This window comes from Hyla sarda, chromosome 2 (genome assembly GCF_029499605.1).
Source record: "Hyla sarda isolate aHylSar1 chromosome 2, aHylSar1.hap1, whole genome shotgun sequence".
NCBI classification, from domain to species: Eukaryota; Metazoa; Chordata; class Amphibia; order Anura; family Hylidae; genus Hyla; species Hyla sarda.
In genome coordinates, this window is record NC_079190.1 from 91,137,048 (window position 1) to 91,163,232 (window position 26,185).

The window sequence follows — 26,185 nt, forward strand, 5'->3', positions numbered from 1 at the left end:
GTGAACATAACAGATGATAGATCAGGGGTCGGCAACCCTTGGCACGCGGAGTGCTTCTGAGTGTCACGCAAGGGCCCCGGCCAGGGAGGGGAACCATCTGGTACAGGCACTCGCTCACTACTGGGAAATCCAGGACACTTGTCCTGGATCCCCAGATGAGTGAGCGCCACTTTCAGCTGCATACTCACACAGGTATACAGTTGAAAACTTTTTCTGAGTGTAAGCCGCAGGACCTGCGACTTCACTGAGAGGAGCACGGCGATCTCTGACCTACGCATGCAGTGCGGGCGCCGATGAAGTTACTCATCAGCGCCTGCACTCTAGAGGGAAATAAACGTGACCAGCCTGGAGGGAGCCCTGCATGCCAAATTAGGTAAGTAAAAGTTTGTTTTTTGTTCTTTATTTATTTAAATCATCCTGGCATTGGGCGGGGGGATAAGGTGTTGCCCCCTAATTACCTGCTACCTATCCTAATTACCATCTACCTGCCCTAATTACCTGCTGCCTGCCCTTATTACCTGCTACCTGCCCTAATTTCCTGCATCATATCTTAATTGTCTGCTACCTACCCTAATTACTTGCTACCTAACCTAATTACCTGCTACCTGCCCCAATTACCTGCTACCTACCCTAATTACCTGTTACCTGGCCTAATTACCTGTTACATGCTCTAATTACCTGCAACTACCCTTATTACCTGCCTGGCTACCTACCCTAAGTACCTGCCTGGCTACTTCCCCAGCTGGCTACCTACCCTAATTACCTGCCTGGCTCCTTCCCCACCTGGCTACCTACCCTAATTACCTGCCTCACTACCTACCATAATTACCTGCCTGGCTACTTCCCTACCTGGCTACTAAGATGTTTGTCCTGCAGATGCTTCAGTGATGGGTTTTGGCTGGAAGAAATCGTCATGGCGCTCTGAGCCGGAGAAGAAAAGGTAAGAAGTCGACGCTGATCGGAAAAGATGTGAATTGTGAGTCACTTACGGTAACTTTATGTATATTACTGTGTAACATGACTGTGGTCTATATTATGGTGGGTGGTGATTCTGGGGTCTGTATTATGGTGGGTGGTGATTCTGGGGTCTGTATTATGGTGGGTGGTGATTCTGGGGTCTGTGTTATGGTGGGGTCTGATTCTGGGGTCTGTATTATGGTGGGGTCTGATTCTGGCATCTGTATTATGGAGGAGTCTGATTCTGGGGTCTGTATTATGGTGGGTGGTGATTCCGGGGGTCTGTATTATGGTTTGGACTGATTCTGGGGTCTGTATTATGGTGGGGTCTGATTCTGGGGTCTTTATTATGGTGGGGTCTGATTCTGGGGTCTGTATTATTGTGGGGTCTGATTCTGGGGTCTGTATTATGGTGGGGTCTGATTCTGGCATCTGTATTATGGTGGGGTCTGATTCTGGGGTCTGTATTATGGTGGGCTCTGATTCTGGGGTCTGTATTATGGTGGGTGGTGATTCTGAGGTCTGTATTATGGTGGGTGGTGATTCTGGGGTCTGTATTATGATGGGGTCTGATTCTGGGGTCTGTATTATGGTGGGTGGTGATACTCAGGTGTGTATTATGGTGGGGACTGATTCTGGAGTCTGTATTATGGTGGGGTCTGATTCTGGGGACTGTATTATGGTGGGGTCTGATTCTGGGGTCTGTATTATGGTGATGTCTGATACTGGGGTCTGTATTAAGGTGGGGTCTGATTCTTGGGTCTGTATTATGGTGGGGACTGATTATTGGTTCTGTATTATGGTGGGGTATGATTTTGATGTCTGTATTATGGTGGGGTCTGATGCTGGGGTCTGTATTAAGGTGGGGTCTGATTCTGGGGGTCTGTATTATGGAGGGGTCTGATTATGGAGTCTGTATTATGGAGTGGTTTGATTCTGGGGTCTTTCTTATGGTGGGGTCTGATTCTGGGGTCTGTATTATGGTGGGGTCTGATTCTGGGGTCTGTATTATGGAGGGGTCTGATTCTGAGGTCTATATTATGGTGGGTGGTGATTCTGGGGTCTGTATTATGGTGGGGTCTGATTCTGGAGTCTGTATTATGGAGGGGTTTGATTCTGGGGTCTGTATTATTGTGGAGTCTGATTCTGGGGTCTTTCTTATGGTGGGGTCTGATTCTGGGGTCTGTATTATGGTGGGGTCTGATTCTTGGGTCTGTATTATGGTGGGGTCTGATTCTTGGGTCTGTATTATGGTGGGGACTGATTCTGGGGTCTGCATTATGGTGGGGTATGATTCTGAGGTCTGTATTATGGTGGGGTCTGATTCTGGGGGGTCTGTATTATGGTGGGGTCTGATTCTGGGGGTCTGTATTATGGTGGGGTCTGATTCTAGGGTCTGTATAATTGTGGGGTCTGATTCTGAGATCTGTATTAAAATAGTTATCCGTGCTGAACAAAAACCGTACTCCGGTGGAAAACCTTTTTTTTTTAAATAACTGGTGCCAAAAAGTTAAACAGATTTGTAAATTACTTCTATTAAAAAATCCTTACCCTTCCAGTGCTTATTAGCAGCTGTATGCTACATAGAAAATTAATTTATTTTTGAATTTCTTTTTTGTCTTGTCCACAGTGCTCTCAGCTGACACTTGATGCCCGTATCAGGAACTGTCCAGAGAAGGAGAAAATCCCCAAAGCAAACCTATGATGCTCTGGACAGTTCCTGACACGGACATAGGTGTCAGCAAAGAGCACTGTGGGCAAGACAAAAAAAGAAATTCAAAAAGAAGAGAGTTTCCTCTGTAACATACAGCTGATTAAAAGTACTGTAAGGATTGAGATTTTTAAATAGAAGTAATTTAGAAATTTTGTAATTTGTTTAACTTTCTGGCACCAGTTCAAAAAAAAAATAAAAAAAAGTTTCCCACCGGAGTACCCCTTTAATGACTGATGTGGGCGATCCCCTCCCTCTCTATTGTCCTTCTTGTACAGCAAGGACAATAAATAGCTAAAATTCTTAAAATAAACCCCACTTTGTGGCAAGCCCCACCCCCACGAGCCCCACCCCAATAAACCACACCCACAATAAGCCACATCCACATTGCCGGCACACCAAGCGACTTCTAAAAAATTTGGGGCACAGCACTATCAAAACGTTGCCTACCCCTGTGATAGATAGATAGATAGATAGATAGATAGATAGATAGATGGTTTGATAGATAGATAGATAGATAGATAGATAGATAGATAGATAGATAGATAGATAGATAGATAGATAGATAGAGATTCAACACTACATATTGTTATGAGTGGAGAATTGTACCATACACCCATAGGTTAAGCATGGTCCTGCAGTAATTTATATGCTGACAGTACAAAAAACTGTGCCACAACCTACAGAAGTCATTTGACCCTCTCCATCTGCATAAATATTCAAATTTAAGAGGGGCATCATTAATTCAGTGTGATATAGGTTCCAGTAGTTGTTAAAACTGGGACAGGATCACTTTTTCCCGCAATTGCTTTTCAATAGAAGAAGGTACTGTCATGGTCTGCACAGCCTGTTCTACCATGTAAAGGACACTGAAGTAAGAAGAACTCACCATAACATGCCTGGAACCAATTTATGCCTGTACAACCCTTGTGGCAGGCCGGATTGAGGGAGATTCATCAAAACTTGTGCAGAGGAAAAATCAACCAGTTGCCCATAGCAACTAATCAGATCGCTGCTTTCATTTTTGAAAAGGCCTCTGAAAAATACACTGCTCAAAAAAATAAAGGGAACACAAACAACACAATGTAACTCCAAGTCAATCACACTTCATGATGTCCACATGATGTTGTGCAAATGGAACAGACAACAGGTGGAAATTATAGGCAATTAGCAAGACACCCCAATAAAGGAGTGGTTCTGCAGGTGGTGACCACAGACCACTTCTCAGTTCCTATGCTTCCTGGCTGATGTTTTGGTCACTTTTGAATGCTGGTGGTGCTTTCACTCTAGTGGTAGCATGAAACGGAGTCTGCAACCCACACAAGTGGCTCAGGTAGTGAAGCTCATCCAGGATGGCACATCAATGAGAGCTGTGGCAAGAAGGTTTACTGTGTCTGTCAGCATAGTGTCCAGAGCATGGAGGCGCTACCAGGAGACAGGCCAGTACATCAGGAGACATGGAGGAGGCCATTGGAGAACAACTCAGCATCTGGACCGCTACCTCCATCTTTGTGCGAGGAGGAGCAAGAGGAGCACTGCCAGAGCCCTGCAAAATGACTTCCAGCAGGCCACAAATGGTCAGAAACAGACTCCATGAGGGTGGTATGAGGGCCCAATGTCCACAGGTGGGGGTTGGGCTTACAGCCCAATACCATGCAGGACATTTGGCATTTGCCAGAGAACACCAAGATTGGCACATTCGCCACTGGCACCCTGTGCTCTTCACAGATGAAAGCAGGTTCACACTGAGCACATGTGACAGACGTGAAAGTGTCTTGAGACGCTGTGGAGAACGTTCTGCTGCCTACAACATCCTCCAGCATGACTGGTTTAGCGGTGGGTCAGTAATGGTGGGGGATGGCATTTCTTTGGGGTGCCGCACAACCCTCCATGTGCTTGCCAAGGTGGCCTGACTGCCATTAGGTATCGAGATGAGATCCTCAGACCCCTTGTGAGACCATATGCTGGTGCGGTTGACCCTGGGTTCCTCCTAATGCAAGACAATGCTAGACCTCATGTGGATGGAGTGTGTCAGCAGTTCCTGCAAGAGGAAGGCATTGATGCTATGGACCGGCCCGCACATTCCCCAGACCTGAATCTGATTGAGCACATCTGGGACATCATGTCTCGCTCCATCCACCAACGCCCCGCCCCATTGCACCACAGACTGTCCAGGAGTTGTCGGGTGCTTTAGTCCAGGTCTGGAAGGACATCCCTCAGGAGACCATCCACCACCTCATCAGGAGCATGCCCAGGTGTTGTAGGGAGGTCATACGGGCACCTGGAGGCCACACACACTACTGAGCCTCATTTTGACTTGTTTTAAGGACATTACATCAAAGTTGGATCAGCCTGTAGTGTGGTTCGGTTTTTTACTTTGATTTTGAGTGTGACTCCACATCCAGACCTCCATGGGTTGATAAATTTGATTTCCATTGATAATTTTTGTGTGATTTTGTTGTCAGCACATTCAACTATGTAAAGACGAAAGTATTTTATACGATTATTTACAGGGGTATTCCAAGCCAAAACTTTTTTTATATATCAACTGGCTCTGGAAAGTCAAACAGATTTGTAAATTACTTCTATTAAAAAATCTTAATCCTTCCAATAGTTATTAGCTTCTGAAGTTGAGTTGTTGTTTTCTGTCTAACTGCTCTCTGATGACTCACGTCCCGGGAGCTGTGCAGTTCCTATGGGGATATTCTCCCATCAAGGACAGCTCCCGGGACGTGACATCATCATTGAGCAGTTAGACAGAAAACTTCAGAAGCTAATAACTATTGGAAGGATTAAGATCTTTTAATAGAAGTAATTTACTTGTTTAACTTTCCAGAGCCAGTTGATATATATATATATATATATATATATATATATATAAAGGTTTTGCCTGGAATAGCCCTTTAATTCATTCAGATCTAGGATGTGTTATCTTAATGTTCCCTTTATTTTTGAGCAGTGTAAATGAAGCAATCTAATTGGTTGCTTTGGGCAACTGGGCAACTTTTCCTCAGAACAGGTCTTGATGGACCCATTGATCTTAACAGGATTCCGATGCTCAGTTGTTAATACGCAAGGTCATAAATGAACTTTTAACATAGATCCAGATTCCGCTGAAAGAATAAGAATTCTGAAAGTCTTCTAGTCCATTGGACTTTAATATCAAAAGCTTATGTGGTGGCCCAGTACGGGAGATGTTGCCCCATACCCTTGCTGCCCTGTCAGGCAGCCTCCTTCAGTGTCCCCAGGGCCCCTTGCACCTGTATCCCCCCTGTACATATGTTCTGCAGTGTATTGTATTATAAAATGTGTTGTGGCCAGGTGATCCCAAGAGTGACCTATGTGCTCCCTGCTAGTATCCCCCATATAAGCCCTGGGTGGAGCTTCGCTCTCTTTGAGCTCTGCTCTTCTGCTAAGCTGAGGTCTAGTACAGTTGTGCCTAGTGTGTGTATCCAGAGTGTTGGAGACCCCAAAGTCCAGTCCTGCAGCCACCATCAAATGCAAGTAATCTAAAGTCACAGCTTTATGAATCAAGTCAAGTCAGTCCCTGTCATCTGTCAAGTCCATTTATTGTACATACATCTGCACAATTTGCTTTTTACTGGCAAAATGAAAGTAGCTGTTCAAAGATTCAGATAACTCACAGAAAGGCAGCAGTTCCTTTACAGTTGCATATTGTTGGTTACTGTACAGAGGAGAACTGTATGCACGGCGGAAACCAGGAGGCTGAAAGAAAAAGTGAAACACACAGATTTCTGTAGAATTTTATACATTCTTTGCAACACAGTACACCACACACAGAGGATAATCTGCACCATTTCTGCAACTAAATCTCCAGCAGAAAATCTGCACCAAATCGTCATACTTTCGTGCCGGTTTTTGTGGATTTTAGTGCAGATTAGGATTATGCTAAAGAGACCAAAAAACTATGAATTTAAAAAATCCAGAAGCCTGTTAATTTTGAGGTAGAAAACAAATGTTTTCAAATCAACTGGTGCCAGAAAGCTAAACAGATGTGTAAAGGACTTCTATTTAAAAACGTAATCCTTCCAGTACTTATCATCTGCTGTATGCTCCACAGGAATTTGTGTAGAGCTTTCCAGTCTGACCAAAGTGCTCTCTGCTGACACTTCTGTCCATGTCAGGAACTGTCCAGAGCAGGAGAGGTTTGCTATTGGGATTTGCTTCTACTCTGGACATTTCCTGACACAGACAGAGGTGTCAGCAGAGAGCACTGTGATCTGACTGGAAATAACTACACAACTCCCTCTGTAGCATACAGCAGCTGAGAAGTACAGGAAGGATTAAAGGAGGTATCCACCATAAGGGGATTTTAGTAGTACATACTAGTGTTGCTCGCGAATATTCGCTATACGAATTTTATTCGTGAATATCGCATATTCGTGAATTCGCGAATATTCGCGAATATAGCACTATATATTCGTAATTACGAATATTGTTTTTTGTTTTTTTTTCACAGTACACATAACAGTGATCATCCCTCTCTGCTTCCAGCTTGTGTGGTGTAAAGAAGGCTCTAAAACTACTGTGTGAGACTGGTGCGCGAATTTTCACATATGTGAAAATTTACACATGCTAATTTTTGCATATGCGAATTTTTGCTTGCACAGGTTTTCTTATATGCAAATTTTCACATATGTTAAATTTCGCAAACGCGAATATTTGCATATGCGAAAATAAAACGCGAATATTCGCGAATATATGACGAATATTCGTCCATATATTCGCGAATACTCGGGAATTCAAATATGGCCTATGCTGCTCAACACTAGTACATACCTGCCAGACCTGGGTATTTCCTGTTGAATTTCATTCACTAAACTACACATCCCATAGTTCCATGCTTGTAAGTATGAGGTCACTTTCCTCCCTCTCACACATCAGCCACCTCACCCATTGAAACACACCTGTGATCCCTTCAATGCAATACACCAGTGTTTCCTAATCAGGGTGCCTACAGCTGTTGCAAAATGAACTCCCAATGAATAAAAAAAGAACACCCATTGAAGCAGGACAAACTCCCTCTGATCACCTATCTTGTGATGTCAGGCCTCAACGCACTGCAACCTGGGAAATCCCGAGACATGAGTAATTTTGTATGCTGTTAAAAATAAATTTTGGGGCTATAATCACATAAGAATTGCGAGACCACCGTCATACACAGGTACAGACACTATATTATAAACTACACTAACTTAACTGCCCCTGTAGCATAGTCAAATAAAAAAAAAAACTGGAATACCCCTTTAAGATATTTAAATAGAAGTAATTTACAAATCTGTTAAAATTTCTGGCACCAGTTAATTTGAAAACATTTGTTTTACCCCTTTAATAGGGACAATTGACAACAAATTGCTATTAATTCAAAATCAACGTCACAGGTCACTTTGTACACATACTACAGTCATGGCCGTAAATGTTGTCACCCCTGGAATTTTTCAAGAAAATGAAGTATTTCTCACAGAAAGGGATTGCAGTAACACATGTTTTGCTATACACATGTTTATTCCCGTTGTGTGTATTGGAACTAAACCAAAAAAGGGAGGAAAAAAAGCTAATTGGACATAATGTCACACCAAACTCCAAAAATGGGCTGGACAAAATTATTGGCACCGTTTCAAAATTGTGGAAAAATAAGATTGTTTCAAGCATATGAAGCTCCTTTAAACTCACCTGGGGCAAGTAACATGTGTGGGCAATACACCAAGCAGATAAAAAGGAGAGAAGTTCACTTAGTCTTTGCATTGTGTGTCTGTGTGTGCCACACTAAGCATGGACAACAGACAGAGAAGAGAACTTTCTGAGGACTTGAGAACCAAAGTTGTGGAAAAATATCAACAATCTCAAGGTTACAAGTCCATCTCCAGTGATCTAGATTTGCCTTTGTTCACAGTGCACAACATTATCAAGAAGTTTGCAACCCATGGCACTGTAGCTAATCTCCCTGGGCGTGGACGGGAGAGAAAAATTGATCAAAGGTGTCAATGCAGGATAGTCAGGATGGTGGATAAGCAGCCCCAAACAAGTTCCAAAGATATTCAAGCTGTCCTGCAGGCTCAGGCAGCATCAGTGTCAACTATCTGTCAACATTTAAATGAAAGGAAACGCTATGGCAGGAGACCCAGGAGGATCCACTGCTGACACAGAGACATAAAAAAGCAAGACTACATTTTGCCAAAATTAACTTGAGTAAGCCAAAATCCTTCTGGGAAAACATCTTGAGGACAGATGATTCTACTGTGAAAACGGAATGAGGCCTACAAAGAAAAGAACATAGTACTTACAGTGAAATATGGTGGAGGTTCAATGATGTTTTGTGGTTGTTTTGCTGCCTCTGGCACTGGGTGCCTTAAATGTGTGCAAGGCATCATGAAATCTGAGGATTACCAACAGATTTTGGGCACTGTACAGCCCAGTGTCAGAAAGCTAGGCTTCCAAGATCTTGGGTCTTCCAGCAGGACAATGACCCCAAACATACGTCAAAAAGCACCCAGAAATGGATGGCAATAAAGCACTGGAGAGTTCGGAAGTGGCCAGCAATGAGTCCAGATCTAAATCCCATTGAATACCTGTGTAGAGATCTTAAAATTCTGCCCTTCCAATAAAAGAGACCTGGAGCAGTTTGCAAAGGAAGAGTGGTCCAACATTCCGGCTGAGAGGTGTAAGAAGCTTATTGATGGTTATAGGAAGCAAATTATTTCAGTTATTTTTTCCAAAGGGTGTGCAACCAAATATTAAGTTAAGGGTGCCAATAATTTTGTCCAGACCATTTTTGGAGTTTGGTGGGACATTATGTCCAATTTGCTTTTTTTCCCATCCCTTTTTTGCTTTAGTTCCAAAGGGAATAAACATGTGAATAGCAAAACATGTGTTACTGCAATCCTTTTCTGTGAGTAATACTTAATTTTCTTTAAAAAATTTAAGGGGTGCCAACATTTACAGCCATGACTGTGTTTCGTGTAGATTTTTTTTCTGCAGATTGTGGCTAAGATTTTTTCAATAAAATTTATTTTGCTGCTACAGTAAATGCTGCCCAGAAATTCAGTAATCCATAGCAACTGTTCCTAAAAAAAATTGTTGTGCCCATGTGTTTTAAGTTTTTTTTTATGTGCAAATTTTTTTTACATTTATTTGAAGTGTTTTTTTTATTTGTAAGCATTTGCCAAAGCAAATACAGCCCTATAAAATATGCACAGAATTCACTTCAGTGACATGTAATTTATTTTTATGCCTGTAAAGATTACACTTGTAAAGTAACATGACAACTCTGCAGTGTTTTTCCATTGAATCCAGCAAAATTCAGCAAGAAACACAGTAAGGTCTTGATTTTACTTTAATAAACCAGAAAGGGATTCAAAAGGAATAAGAAATATAAAGGAATGACTTATTAATTAAATAATAAATAATTAAATAATTGTGCAAAAGATGTGTAAAATAAATTTGTAATAAAAAATGGGAATTAACCCCTTTCCTAATAATAATTTTAATCACCCCCAGTTCAAAAAGTTTAAATAAAATAATATATTTTTTTCTTAATATAAAAAACCTTTCTTTTATAAAAACTAAAAAACACCCCTTTTTCCCATTAAAGAAGAAAAAAAAACCTGTCACATGACATTGAAAAAAGTATTGTTAATTGGTGAGCAATTATTAGTAATGAATTAATCAATTAAGTAAGTACATAATAATTTTTCTTCCTCATCGATTCATGAGGTGTGGTGGTGGATGTACGCTTGTGCCTTTATGTCAGAGAAAATATGACAGATGTCCAGGCAGTATTACACTGTGAACATTCACCGATTTATTATTTATGTTTTGTCACTGTGCTCACGTCTGTGTTCCTTTATATTAGGGATGTACCGATACTGGACATTTCCACGAGTACTTGTATTCATGCAAATGTCCCTGATACCTGAGCTATCATGGAGGAGCCCTGTGCACGCTACCCCAACTATGCAGCGCGCTCAACAGCTGAGCCCGCGTCATAGCCGGGACCCGGAACTAATGCCGGACATCACCGAAAGCCAGTGATGTCCGGCATAAACCCTTTAGATGCTGCAATCAAATTTGATTGCGGCATCTAAAAGTCCTGTGGCTAAATGCCAATTAGCTAAGAGATGCTGATCAATGTGGTGAAATCAGCTGAGAGGACAGCATGAGCTCCCTTACCATGCTCTATGGCTTCCTATCATCGCTCCTGTATTGCAGCCAGCCATAATGGCTTAGCATTGATCAGTGTATGGAATCTACAGATTGCATGTATAAGTCCCCTATGAGGACTAAATAATTATGAAAAAAATGGGTAAAATAAATTATAATAATAAATGTGAATTAACCCCTTTCCTAATAATAATTTTAATCCCCCTTTTCAAAAAGTTTAAATAAAATACATATATATATATATATATATATATATATATATATATATATATTGTTTCTTATTATTAAACATCTTTGTCTTATAAAAACTAAAAACATGCCTTTTTCCCATTAAAGAAAAAAAAAAAACCTGTAACATGACATTGAAAAAAGTATTTGTAATTGGTATTGGCAAGAACTTAAAGAAAGTATCGGTAGTCTTACTCTGTCTTAAAAAATTGGACATCCCTACTTCACATGTTCACATGGATTGGTCAGGGTGCGGTAGCCCTTCTGGGTGTCCCTCCTTCTGGACTAGGGGAAGTGTTTATGCCCATTAGGTTCCTCACCTCCCTGCCATACCCTGGGTGTCCCTGCTTTGGCAGGATCATCAAACTGGTTTTACTGGTTCCTTGGTGGAAATCAGGCTAATACCCAGTTGTTTGCCAGGAACACTCGTCCAGGATCCCCAGGCAGACATGCTGCCTTCTGCTGTACGTGCGGTACACTCACATACAACAGAAGGCGTCCCCTCTATGTGAGCCGCATCTGCAGCCTACACAAAGAGGAGATGTGACCTCTGCCCCCATGCAGAGCAGGCACCGATGACATCACCCATCGGCACCTTCACTGTAGAGGATACAAGATGCGGGCCCCTGCTGCTGAGGAGATCCCTGCATGGGACATCAGGTAAGCATAATTTTTTTTTTACAGGGGTGTTAACTCTGTGGCCTATACCTACAGGGAAGGGGGGTGTTAACTCTGCTGCCTATACCTATGGGGAAGGGGAGTTAACTCTGCTCCCAATACCTACAGGGAATGGGAAGGTTAACTCTGCTGCCTATACCTATAGGGAAGGGGGTTAACTCTGCTGCCTATACCTACAGGGAAGGTGGGGTTTACTATGCTGGCTATACCTACAGGGAAGGAGTTAACTGTGCTGCCTATACCTACAGGGAAGGGGGGGTAACTCTGCTGCCTATACCTACGGGAAAGACAGGGGAGGGTTTAACTGTGCTGCCTATACCTACAGGGAAGGTGGGGTTTACTATGCTGGCTATACCTACAGGGAAGGAGTTAACTGTGCTGCCTATACCTACAGGGAAGGGGGGTAACTCTGCTGCCTATACCTATGGGGAAGGTTGGGTTTAACTCTGCTGCCTATACCTATGGGGAATGGGGGTTAACTCTGCGGCCTATACCTACTGCCAAGGGGGTGTTAACTCTGCTGCCTATACCTATGGGAAATGGGGGGGAACTCTTCTGCCTATACCTACAGGGAAGGGGGTAACTCTGCTGCCTATACCTATGGGGAAGGTTGGGTTTAACTCTGCTGCCTATACCTATGGAGAATGGGGGTAACTCTACGGCTTATACCTACAGCCAAGGGGGGTGTTAACTCTGCTGCCTATACCTATGGGGAATGGGGGGGAACTCTTCTGCCTATACCTACAGGGAAGGGGGGTAACTCTGCTGCCTATACCTATGGAGAATGGGGGGTTAACTCTGCGGCCTATACCTACAGCCAAGGGGGTGTTAACTCTGCTGCCTATACCTATGGGGAATGGGGGAACTCTGCTGCCTATACCTACGGGAAAGACAGGGGAGGTTTTAACTGTGCTGCCTATACCTAAAGGGAAGGGGAGGAACTCTGCTGCCAATACCTATGGCGAAGGTTGGGTTTAACTCTGCTGCCTATACCTATGGGGAATGGGGGAACTCTTCTGCCTATACCCACAGGGAAGGCGGGGTAACTCTGCTGCCTATACCTACAGGGAAGGTGGGGTTTACTATGCTGGCTATACCTACAGGGAAGGAGTTAACTGTGCTGCCTATACCTACAGGGAAGGGGGGGGGGTAACTCTGCTGCCTATACCTACGGGAAAGATAGGGGAGGGTTTAACTGTGCTGCCTATACCTACAGGGAAGGGGGGTAACTCTGCTGCCTATACCTATAGGGAAGGTTGGGTTTACTATGCTGGCTATACCTACAGGGAATGGGAAGGTTAACTCTGCTGCCTATACCTACAGGGAAGGGGGTTAACTCTGCTGCCTATACCTACAGGGAAGGTGGGGTTTACTATGCTGGCTATACCTACAGGGAAGGAGTTAATTGTGCTGCCTATACCTACAGGGAAGGTGGGGTTTACTATGCTGGCTATACCTACAGGGAAGGAGTTAACTCTGCTGCCTATACCTACGGGAAAGACAGGGGAGGGTTTAACTGTGCTGCCTATACCTACAGGGAAGGGGGTAACTCTGCTGCCTATACCTATGGGTAAGGTTGGGTTTAACTCTGCTGCCTATACCTATGGGGAAGGTTGGGTTTAACTCTGCTGCCTATACCTATGGGGAATGGGGGGAACTCTTCTGCCTATACCTACAGGGAAGGGGGGTAACTCTGCTGCCTATACCTACGGGAAAGACAGGGGAGAGTTTAACTGTGCTGCCTATACCTACAGGGAAGGGGAGGAACTCTGCTGCCAATACCTATGGTGAAGGTTGGGTTTAACTCTGCTGCCTATACCTATGGGGAATGGGGGAACTCTTCTGCCTATACCTACAGGGAAGGCGGGGTAACTCTGCTGCCCATACCTATAGGGAAGGGGGATTTAACTCTGCCGCCTATACCTCTGGGGAAAGGGGGAGGGACTCTGCTGCCTATACCTATTTATCTCTGCTGTCTATACCTTCGGGGAAGGGGGGGTTAACTCTGTTGCCTATACCTACGGGGAAGGGGGGGGTAACTCTGCTGCCTATATCTATGAGGAATTGGGGGTTTAACTCTGCTTCCTTCAGGAAAGGGGGGGAACTCTGCTGCCTATACCTTTGGGGAAAGGGGGGGGACTCTGCTGCCTACACCTATGGGGAAAGGGGGAGGGACTCTGCTGCCTATACCAACTAGGGGAACTCTGCTGTCTATACCTACAGGGGGGAAACTCTGCCGCTTATACCTATGGGGGGAACTCTGCTGCCTATACGTATGGGGAGAACTCTGCTGCCTATACCTGCTGTGGGGGAACTGTGCTGTCTAGACTTGCTGCAGGGAAACTCTGCTGCCTATACCTGCTGCAGGCGAACTCTGCTGCCTATACCTACTGCAGGGAACTCTACTGCCTATACCTACTGTGGAGGAACTCTGCTGCCTATACACTGCTGCCTACCAAATTTGGGAGAGTTCTGCTGCCTAGCTAATGTGAGGGGAACTCTGCTGCTTACTCCTAATGTGAGGGACTATCTACTATGTTCGTGCCAGCTAATATGGGGACAAACTATCAAACTAATTGGAGGGTTACTACAGTGACCCCCCCGACCTACGATGGCCCCGACATACGATCATTTCAACATATGATGGCCTCTCAGAGGCCATCGCATGTTGAAGGCAGCATCAACATGTGATGCTTTTGTATGTCCGGGACATCGCATAAACGGCTATCTGGCAGTGCAGACTGCATCAGCTGTCACCGGATAGCCGTTTAAGGTGCCCCGTGTGGTCCGGTGAGTCTCACTCACCGGTCCCCGACACTCCGGACTGTCCTCTTCGGGAACTCTGCATTGCCGTCGGTCTCCTTCGTCGTCATTACATCGCCGCACACGCCGTCCCGTCATCCAATAGGAGCGGCGTGCCTAGCGACGAGATGACGGCTATGAAGAGCGACAATCCCGGGCAGCAGAGACTGTCCGGAGCGGCAGGGACACCCCGGGGACATCCAGGGCAGCAGGGACAGGTGAGTATAACATCCTATACTTTTCATTGCACGGATCCCTCAACATACGATGATTTCAACTAACGATTGTTAATTTGGAACGAATTACCATAGTATGTTGGGAGACCACTGTACTACCTACATAGGGGGTTTTCATACAGGGGGCAGCTATCTGGGGATTTACCTACAGGGAGATGACTACCTACCTGGGGGACATTAACTACTTGAGGGCATGACCTACTAGGGGCTACTACGTCCTAGGTACACTACCTACCTACCTTCCTGCGGGCATTACCTACCTATAACTTCCAAAAGCAATACCTTATTTTCTGTCCGCTAACACAAAATACTCTGATATTGCCTCTTCCAAAACTAGAAGCTGGATACTGGCTACCTACTTCCTGACTACCTACTTCACTAACTACCTGGCTACCTAATTTTATACCTGGATGCCTAACTACCTACATAACTGGCTACCTAACTATGTACATACCTGTCCTTCATACATGGCTGCCTAACTACCTAGCTAGCCACCTATCTACCGACCTGGCTAGTCACCTACCTACATATCTGGCTTCCTGATCTGACTACCTAGTTATCTATTTACCTGGCTACTTACCTATCTGCTCTTTTACTGTGCAGAGCACCAAGGAGGGCATTTTTTACAGTTTGTGGGCCTATAGATGGACAGATTGTGTAAAGGAGGGGAGGGCACTGGAAAAATGTAGAGTCTGACATGTTTGTCCTGCAGATGTTAAAAGATTGACATGGCGGTCATATCCGGACGGAGAAGAAGAGGAAAGAGGACACCGCTGATCAGAAAATACGTAATTGTGAGTCCCAAGATGTAACTGTAATCCCTTATATGGTATATACATCCTGTGTACAGCTGATATCTACCGCCATATGGTCCTGTATAAAATCACTTATATAGTATACAGATCTCTGTACAGCTGGTATCTACCGCTATATGGTCCTGTATACAATCACTTATATAGTATACAGATCTCTGTACAGCTGGTATCTACCGCTATATGGTCCTGTATATAATCACTTATATAGTATACAGATCTCTGTACAGCTGGTATCTACCGCTATATGGTCCTGTATACAATCACTTATATAGTATACAGATCCTTTATAGTATACTGGTCTGTGTATAGTGGTTTTATTCAGTAAAGTGAGGCGGTATTATCCAGTTATTATGTGGCGGTATTTATTTCCTCCTTGTATACCAGTATTATTGGTCTTGTAAATTTACCTACGTTGTGTTTCTTCTATAAATACATTTTTTGTGTGTGTGGGATTTGGGTGGAATAGAGGAGTGGCAGAAGTGTGACGAGCTGCGGAGCCTTGCAGGGGCTCTTGCGTTTTTTTGGTCCGGGGGCCCCGAGTGTTGTCAGTCCACTCCTGCTAGTCACATATATTCATAGTCAAGGACCAAGGCAGTCTGTACTCTGATCAGGGCCCAAAGTAAAGTCGCAACTGTTGAGTCCAACACTCCATATTCTAAGCAAAGTATATTGAGCCATTGATTAGTCACTGATACAATGTTACGAACACCTCATCTCTGCACTCCACAGTAACCCTTGAAGTACTTACAGCCTGTGACTTTGTGAAATAAACTGTTAATGCTGTTTACATTCTAAGTATTACAAGTTAAATTGAGTGTTAGTGCTGTTGAATGACTTTAAAGTGATTGTATCATTAAAATAATAATACAAATTATTATTTTTAAATAATCTATCCATAGGATAAATGATAAACATGTGATTGTTGAGGTGCTGGCCATGGGAATTCCACCAATCATAAGAACAGAGGTCCTCCCAGTCCATACTCAAGAACTGAGTATTTCTAGTTGGGAGTACTACCTCTCTTCATTGCTCTTGTTTATTTGGCTGTGAAATCTGTTATAACTCAAAGCACAAGGGAAGTTAAAGGGGTACTCCGGTGAAAACCTTTTTTCTTTTAAATCAACTGGTGGCAGAAAGTTAAACATATTCATAAATTACTTCTATTAAAAAACGTATTAGCTGCTGAATACTACAGAGGAAATTCTTTTCTTTTTGGAATGCTCTCTGATGACATCACGACCACAGTTCTCTCTGCTGACGTTATTATAATAATAATAACGCTTTATTTATTGTTGTCCTTAGTGGGATTTGAACTCAAGTCCCCAGCACTGACGCAAAACTAGTCGCCTCTGGTGGTGTGCCCCCGCATCGTGAGAGCAGCTGCTCTCGCTCCCCACGTGTGTGACTGTCTTTTAATGTTCCACTGCCGGTGTGAATAAAGAACAGTCTTTGAACACTGCTCTAGGTTGGTGAGTGCGACTTTTTTCTACTTCGTTCAATTGGCTGATATTAGTTGCCTCTATCTACCGGTATGCAACTCCACGCAGCAAGATAGTCTATTACACGGTCACAGCAGCGTTATCTATCCCGAATATCCCTACTGGCTGATTGGATATAGCAGTGCCGGGTGCCACACCTGTTCTTGCAAATACTTAATTTACAAATATGTTTAACTTTCTGCCACCAGTTGATTTAAAAGAAAAAAGGTTTTCACCGGAGTACCCCTTTAACTTGTGGATGTATGTACAGTATGTGCTCCTGCTCATCCTACAGAAAAGATGAATTGCGCAACTAACTTTACATTTGTATAATTAAAAACCCTTTTATAAATCAGGTCATAAAAATCTCTTTCTCTTGAATGTACATTGAATCAGGGTGCTGGGATATAACCCATAATACTGCCAAACCGTCCTTTTATTTATTGAGCATGTGCAGTATGTAGAGATTACAGGGGTTATCCAGGATTAGATTTACATAGAAGAATCTAGTGACTGTGGAATGACCTGTAATATTTTTGGAGCTAAGTTTTTGTATGTGACACTTCTCCAAGACAGGAGAGAGAACGTTTTGCTGCTGATGTAGGATTGTACTGAAACTTTTGTTGTAGTTTTATTGTAACAAATCAGCAAAAAAAAAAAAAAAAAACCTAAGTAAACATAAATGATGTATTTTAATCTTTTTAAGCTGTCAAACTTTTCCTTTGTCATTATATGATTATTATGTTTTAGCAACACAAGGTGGAAGCATTTAATGGTCACACAATTAAAGGGGTATTCTAGGCAAAAATATTTTATCCCCTATCCAAAAGATAGGGGATAAGATGTCTGATCGCGGGGGGCCCACTGCTGAGACCCCCGTCACGCCCCCTCCCATAAACATGAATGGAGGGGGCGTGGCATGATGTCACGTCCCCAGTTCCGAAACTGGAGATTCAGCACCCCCATAGAATGTGGGTGCTGCAGGGAGATCGCAGGGGGTCTCAGCAGCGGGCCCCCCGCGATCAGACATCTTATCACCTATCCTTTGGATAGGGGATAAAATGTTTTTGCAAGGAATAACCCTTTAAGTCTACAAAATTAAGGTGAGGTGTCAGCAGAGAGCACAGAGGTGTCAGCAGAGAGCACTGTGGTCAGACAGAAAATTAATATTAAAAGAAAAGAATTTCCTCTGTAGTATTCAGCAGCTGATAAGTACTGGAAGGATTAAGATTTTTAAATAGAAGTTATTTACAAATCTGTTTAACATTCTGGCACCAGTTGATTTAAAAATAATAATAATAATAATTTCACCAGAGTTCCCATTTAAAGAATCTGGATATGATCAGTCAACATAGGTTAGTTATATTAGTACCAGGTGAACAATACAGGAACAGAACTATTTCAAAATGTTATAGAACTTACAATTTTCCCAAAACATTTCTGGAACTCCACATAGGATTGACAATGGTGATGAATGTTTGTCTTGCAGTTTTTGCATCTCAGTCCAAATTTGTTGTTTACTGTAAGCAAAATAAAAGTAAATTATCTGAGATAAGTTGTAGTTAAAAGGGTACTCCAGTGGAAAACAATTGTTTTCATACCAACTGGCTTCAGAAAGTGAAAGAGATTTGTAAATTACTTCTATTATGAGGGTGCGTTCACACGCTAGTAGCTAGCAGCGAGTTTCCTGCTGCGGGAAACTCGCTGCGAGTTACGCTACCATTGATTTAAATGGGTCCGCGGACAGTCCGCAAGTCTGACAATATTTCGGACTGTCTGTGGACCCATTCAAATCAATGGTAGTGTAACTCGCAGCAGGTTTCCCGCAGCATGAAACCCGCTGCTAGTAATAGCATGTGAACGCACCCTAAAATCTTAATCCTTCAAGTACTTATCAGCTGCCATATGCTCCACAGGAAGTGAAGTTGTTTTTTTTTATGTCTGACCCCAGTGCTCTCTGCTGACACCTCTGTTCATGTCAGGAACTGTCTAGAGCAGCATAGGTTTGGTGTGGGGATTTGCTCCTGCTCTGGACAGTTCCTGACATGGACAGAGGTGTCAGCAAAGAGCACTGTGGTCAGACAGAAAAGAACAACTCAACTTCCTTTGGAGCATACAGCAGCTGATAAGTACTGGAAGGATTAGGATTTTTATATACAAGTAATTTACAAACTTTCTGGCACCAGTTGATTAGAAAAAAAAAAATTCCCCACAGGAGTACCCCTTTAATGTTCTCCATGCTTTCTTTAAATGTGACATGGTAAAAAGTTGCATATTTTTGCGTAATGGGTCAAAAAGTTACAGATTTTTGCACACAATGCATTTAGTGCAATTAAAGAAAACAACTTGAATGCAGTGTGGGTTAAGGGTTAACAGGTGGTCTATATTTTCTAGACATACATCCGAAAATATATACCGAATAAAGGCCTTTTTTTATGGGGATTAAAGGCAGACAAGTGAAAAATGTGATTGTAAGTCTACTTTTCCATGAAACATTGTTCAGGATACCTCAGAGGTGACCTTATTAATGCATACAAATAAACCTAGAATAGTAGGGCTTGTAATATGAACCAAATCGTGTAATAAATTACATATTTTCACTATGATTCCTGCAAAATTCCTATAGTAAGATTTATTTTACTTCAACGGATTATCATCGTGATACATAAAAAAAAAAAAAATAGCCTCAAACATAAAAAAAATTATAAAACGATCCATCCATACCTGATTTATTTCTTTTATCAGGTTTGAGGCCATTTAAGGGGTTATGGGGTTATCCAAAACATAATGTGAATAATCCCTTAAAGGGGTACTCTGCTGTTCAGCGTTTGGAACAAACTGTTCCGAACGCTGGAGCCGACGCCGGGAGCTTGTGACGTCATAACCCCGCCCCTCATGACATCACACCCCGCCCTCTAAATGCAAGTCTATGGGAGGGGGCGTGATGGCTGTCACGCCCCCTTCTATAGACTGGCATTAAGGGGGCGGGGCAGTGTGATGGGCGGGGCTATGGTGTCACAAGCTACGGAGTAGCGGAGTACCCCTTTAAATAGAGCATTTTCCATAACAAAAATTTCCATTGACTAAAGAACATGCTAAGTTTGTGATAATTCTGGGGGGAGTGTTCCCTGCTGAGAATCCAAAACCTTGGTCAAAATCAGACTAGACGGTGACAGCATGTTCCAGCAGGTCACTGTCACAGATGACTCCCACTGAGGTCAATGCTGTATAGAGAAGTATAAGGGTGCAAGTCACATGCAACCAAAAGTCCATCAAAGTTGGATATTGGACATCTGGTATGTTGGGGTTGCATCATGTCGCAAGTCCCATGGCAGCCACTTTGACAATCATTAGATGCGATGTCACATGCGACAATGCGATCTTCATGTTGAGCAATCAAAGTGCAGCCATAGCCATTGTTGATCCATTCTATGTAGAATAATTGTTACATGTTGCCTGTTGTGTTAGTGGAGTGTTCTCTGGAATAACAAGGAAATATTCATCTAGCCAGCAGTAAGCTCAGTGTCAGCTATTACAACAATAATAGGTCTGACAAGCTGCAGGGTTATTCAGTAGGGCAGACTAGAGGATCAATGTACATTTTAATTGATGACTCTGCATTATTTTCTGCATCCTCCTCTGTGTCATAATCTTAACAATAGGAATATCTGCTCTAGCCTTGGGCTTTTGCAAAATAAAAAAAAAATAAAATAAAAAATGTACATGTCACTCAAATCAAACACTTTTAAAAGTTCAGCGAATAGCGTTGTACCATGTTAGCCAGAAATATGTGAAAAATCTCACACAAAGCCAAAAGTATTTTGTGAGTGATCCATTTTTTGGTTAATCAGAAAATGTATATTTGAGAGCTTTGGAAGTACAGGAGTACTGAGAAAAACTTCATTAGACAAGTTTCTCTATAAATTGAGAATGGAGGGGGACATGAATGGAGGGGGCGTGGCATGACGTCCCCAGTCCCGGAAACCCGGAGGTTTCCGAAACTGGAGACTCAGCACCCGCATAGAATGCGGGTGCTGCAGGGAGATCGCGGTGGGTCCAAGCAGCGAGCCCCCCGCGATCAGAAATCTTATCCCCTATCCTTTGGATAGGGGATAAAATGTTTTTGCCCGGAATACCCCTTTAAAATCTCCAGGCTCATGCTATGTCAGTTGCTCAGGAGGCGGGCTCTTCTGCTTAGGTTCCCTGAACTCTCTGTATTAAAGGGGTACTCCGCCCCTAGACATCTTATCCCCTATGCTAAGGATAGGGGATAAGATGTCTGATCACGGGGGTCCCGCCGATGGGGACCCCCGTGATCTCGGCTGTGGCACCCTGCTGTCATCACTGCACAGAGCAAACTCGCTCTGTGCGTAATGAGGGGCGATACAGGGGCCGGAGCATTGTGATGTCATGGCTCCGCCCCTCATGACGCCTTTGGATAGAGGATAAGATGTCTAGGGGTGGGGTACCCCTTTAAAAGGGGTTCGCCACTGGAAAACATTTTTTTTAAATCAACTGGAGCCAGAAAGTTAAACAGATTTGTAAATTACTTCTATTTAAAAGTCTTAATCCTTCCAGAAATTATCAGTTGCTGTATGCTCCACAGGAAGTTCTTTTCTTTTTGAATCTCCTTTCTGTCTGACCACAGTGCTCTCTGCTGACACCTCTGTCCATTTTAGGAACTGTTCGGAGCAGGATAGGTTTGCAATGGGGATTTTCTCCTAAAATGGACAGAGGTGTCAGCAGAGAGCGCTGTGGTCAGACAGAAAGGAAATTCAAAAGAAAAGAACTTCCTGTGGCGCATTAAGCAGCTGATAAGTACTGGAAGTATTAAGATTTTTAAACAGAAGTAATTTACAAATCTTGACATGGCAAGTGGGCTTGTACTTTTTGATCAAAATGTATACTAACAACCTGTTAGTTTTTTAACCCCTTAAGGACCAAGGACGTACCGTACCGGGACCCGCCTCTAATAGCACGCAGCGGCGCCACGCGCTATTAACCAGGCTAAAAGCGAAAGTGAAAGTTGCCGGCTAGCTCAGTCGGGCTGTTCGGGATAGCCGCGGCTAATCGCGGCATCCCGAACAGCTTACAGGACAGCGGCAGGATCCCTACCTTCCTCCTCACTGTCCGATCGCCGAATGACTGCTCAGTGCCTGAGATCCAGGCATGAGCAGTCATGCGGCAGAATCGTCGATCACTGGTTTCCTATGAGAAACCAGTGATCAATGATGAAGATCAGTGTGTGCAGTTATATAGGTCCCTATGGGAGCTATAACACTGCAAGAAAAAAGTGGGAAAAAAAAGTAAATAAAGATCATTTAACCCCTCCCCTATTAAAAGTTTGAATCACCCCCCTTTTCCCAAAAAAAAAAACCACAGTGTAAATAAAAATAAACATATATGGTATCAACGCGTGCGTAAATGTTCGAATTATAAAAATATATCATTAATTAAACCGCTCGGCCAATCGCGTGCGCGCAAAAAAATTCCAAATTCCAAAATAGTGCATTTTTGGTCACTTTTTTTTTATCATTTAATCAATAAGTCCTATCAATGCAAAAATGATACCGTTAAAAACTTCAGATCACGGCACAAAAAATGAGCCCTCATACCGCCCCATACATGGAAAAGTTATAGGGGTCAGAAGATGACAATTTTAAACGTATTCATTTTCCTGCATGTAGTTATGATTTTTTCCAGAAGTCCGACAAAATCAAACCTATATAAGTAGGGTATCATTTTAATCGTATGGACCTACAGAATAAAGATAAGGTGTCATTTCTACCGAAAAATGTACTACGTAGAAACGGAAGCCCCCAAAAGTTACAAAACTGCGTTTTTTTTGTTCAATTTTGTCGCACAATGATTTTTTTTCCATTTCACCGTAGATTTTTGGGCAAAATGACTAATGTCATTACAAAGTAGAATTGGTGGCGCAAAAAATAAGCCATCATATGGATTTTTAGGTGCAAAATTGAAAGAGTTATGATTTTTTAAAGGCAAGAAGCAAAAAACGAAAATGCAAAAACGGAAAAACCCCTGGTCCTTAAGGGGTAAATTTATGCTGAGAAACCAGAAGATCAAAATACAAATGGTGGATGTGCGGCTGTGTTTCTCTATTTGTGTTGTAATTTACAAATCTGTTTAACTTTCTGGCACAAGTTGGTTTTTAAAAAAAATGTTTTACAGCGGAGTACCCCTTTAAGAACGTTCCTGACCCCTCCTTCTGTTGGACACCAGAGCTGTCAGTCATAGCTAAAAGGAGGGGCCAGGGAAAATCAAGATAGGGTGCTCCGCACACCTAACAAAAAGTGTCTGCCTCCTAAAACTTTCCACAGTGGCAGCCAGGAGATAAAAAAAAATCTAGGTCATGTAAATTGCATGACTGAGATATCAGGTATCATTTCATTTCCCTGCCCAATGTCTGTAAGGGACTGTGAACATTTTTTTTACTTTTTTTCCACAGATGGAATTACTTTTCAGATATTCAGAGACTTGGAGTCAGTTCGCTGTGCTACAATGGAGTATGTCTATGTAATGGGTCATATATGCAGGTGTTAGGTTGAAACCTTGTGTCAATAACCTAAATGTTCTCATCAATCTGAATTAATGAATTTTTCTCTTCCTATTATCCTCAAAGTATTACTATACCGTAATTTAAAAATTTTTGAGACATATCAAAATTTTTGATCGGTCATGGTCTGGATGTTCAGGTATCCATCAAACACAAGGACGAATGAGGAGGAACATGAGCCTATGCATTTCTCTCCTTGCTGCACAAGACTGGCTCCATACACTTTCTACAAAATCAGGGAGACAGGGAGAAAAGCGCTTACCCAAGCAATTTTCCCTTTTTTTTTTTTTTGGGACACCAAAAGTGTTTATTGATGGCGTACCATGTTAGTTAAAGGGGCACTCCACCCCATGGACATCTTAAAAGATGTCTGATAACCCAGCAGCACCCAGCATTAATTTTGAACGCTGGGTGCAGACTGCGGGGGTCGTGACATCACGGCCATGCCCCTTGTGATGTCATGCCACGCTCCTCAATGCAGGTCTATGGGAGGGGGCTTGGCGCCCGCCCTCCCATAGACTTGCATTGAGGGGGCATGACGTGACACCACCACTCCCGTTGTCCGCTCCAAGCGTTCAGAACAAAATGTTCCGAACGCTGGGGCAGTGGAGTACTCCTTTAACAAGGGAGAAGAGGGGTCATTGAGGGTTTAGTATTGTATAAAGAAAAACTTTACATGTTTCACAAAACCCAGATCTGTTATATTTATTGGACTAGATCTACAGAACAGAAGAAATGCAAGAAATCTTGTGTAACAATGTCCGGCATGCTCTTTATAAGGGTTGTACACTATACACAGTACTTTTTTTGTTATAATGTTCACACAACAATTATTTGATCCCAGAGTGTCTATCTGGATGATTATATTTCTGTCTCCCCCAGAGATCAGCTGTAATTTGTGAGCAATCCCAGCAGTAAGTGTACAATTAGGGTGCGTTCCCACCTGGCGTCTACGCAGTGTATTTCACGCTGCGCAAAATTTGCAGCAGCAGCGGGAAATATGCTGCGTATCCCTCGCTCACTATACACACAAGGCTTTCCGGCAGCAGCCCTATGTGTGTAGTGAGTTTTGGAGGCGGGGTGGAGTGCCGGCGTGTCTGTGACATGCGGCTCCGGCTCCAAAACTCACTACACACATAGGGCTGCTGCCAGAAAGCCTTGTGTGCATAGTGAGCGAGGAAAACGCAGCGTATTTCCCACTGCTGCTGGAAATTTTGTGCAGTGTGAAAGACGCTACATATACGCCATGTGGGAACGCACCCTTAAACGAAAGCTGTCATCATGTTCATGCTGCCTGAAGCTGGAGTCCTCTAGGTGGTCCCTGATGGCTTCCTGCCTCTTCAGGGAGAAATCTGTCAGTCAATGCTGGTGGGGCTGGGAGAAGCCATCCAGAACCATCCTGATAACAATAAAGTCCCCTTTACCTCAGATTTCATAAGGAATATGAAAATGTATTTTTAAGCCCAAACAATCCCTTTTAAGGAGATATAAGGACATTTTTGTGCCGAGTTTATGTTATTTTACTGCTGATACCAGCAGTCCATAGCTCAGAATATTCCATTTGTAAAACTAGAAAGCCTAAAGGATAACTTACGAACTATCATTCTGGCACACACATCGCAGAACTTAGGCTTCTTCAGATAGTGATCCTTGAATTTATGAGGCTTGTCATTGACAGGCCGAGGGGGCTCTGGAGGGGGTTCTTCTTTCTTCTCTTCTTCTTCCTCTTCTTCAGATTCATAAATATAATAAATAATTGGACCAGAGTTTTGGATATCACCATTTGGCTGATTGTCTGGACTTGGGGTCTCGGGTTCACTTTCTTCCTTCTTCTTCCTTTTGAACATTTCCTTTAACCTCCGAACCTGAAGGTAAAGTATAGATAACGTTTAACCCACCTTATATTATACAGAGAAGAAATCCATTAACTGTACATGGCTTTCAAGTCCAAAGCTATGGCTTTAGACAATTCAGACAGTGTTAAAGGGGTATTTCAGCCAAATCCATCTTATACAAAGAATAGGGGATAAGACGTCTGATCATGGGAGGGCCTGTTGCTGGGACGCCACGTGATCTCCGTGCAGCACCCACATTCTATGCAGGGACTGCTTTTCCAGTCTTGGAAATATCTTGGCTTCTGGGACTGGAGATGCCACGCCCTCTTGTGAAGTCACACCACTCCCCCTCCATTCAAGTCTATGGGAGGGGGCGTGATGGCAGTCACACCCTCTCCCATAGACATGAATGGAGGGGGCGTGGTGTGACATCTCCAGTCCCGGAAACACAGAAGTTTCCGAGACTGGAGAAGCAGCCCCTGCATAGAATGCGGGCCCTTCGTGATCAGACATCTGCTGTATACTACAGAGGAAGTTGAGTTCTTTTCTGTCTGACCACGGTGCTCTCTGCTGACACTTGTCCATGTCAGGAACTGTCCGGAGCAGGATAAGTTTGCTATGGGGATTTGCTCCTACTCTGGACAGTTCCTGACATGGACAGCAGAGAGCACTTTGGTCAGACTGAAA

At 43.2% G+C, this 26,185-nt stretch overlaps 1 protein-coding gene across 6 annotated transcripts in view; it reads right to left on the reverse strand.

Annotated features, from left to right (window-relative positions):
* Nucleotides 1–26,185, reverse strand: part of STAC3 (SH3 and cysteine rich domain 3) — a 105,061-nt gene that overhangs the window by 35,593 nt on the left and 43,283 nt on the right. For 5 of the 6 annotated variants that reach the window (XM_056560384.1, XM_056560386.1, XM_056560387.1 and 2 more), the window contains 3 exons: nt 25,258–25,528; nt 18,509–18,606; nt 6,313–6,394 (listed from right to left, as the gene is read on the reverse strand). In XM_056560384.1, the coding sequence (XP_056416359.1) occupies nt 6,313–6,394; nt 18,509–18,606; nt 25,258–25,528 (451 nt within the window). Of the gene's footprint in view, nt 1–6,312; nt 6,395–18,508; nt 18,607–25,257; nt 25,529–26,185 lie in introns of those variants that run through there. The other variant, XM_056560389.1, reaches the window with a different exon arrangement.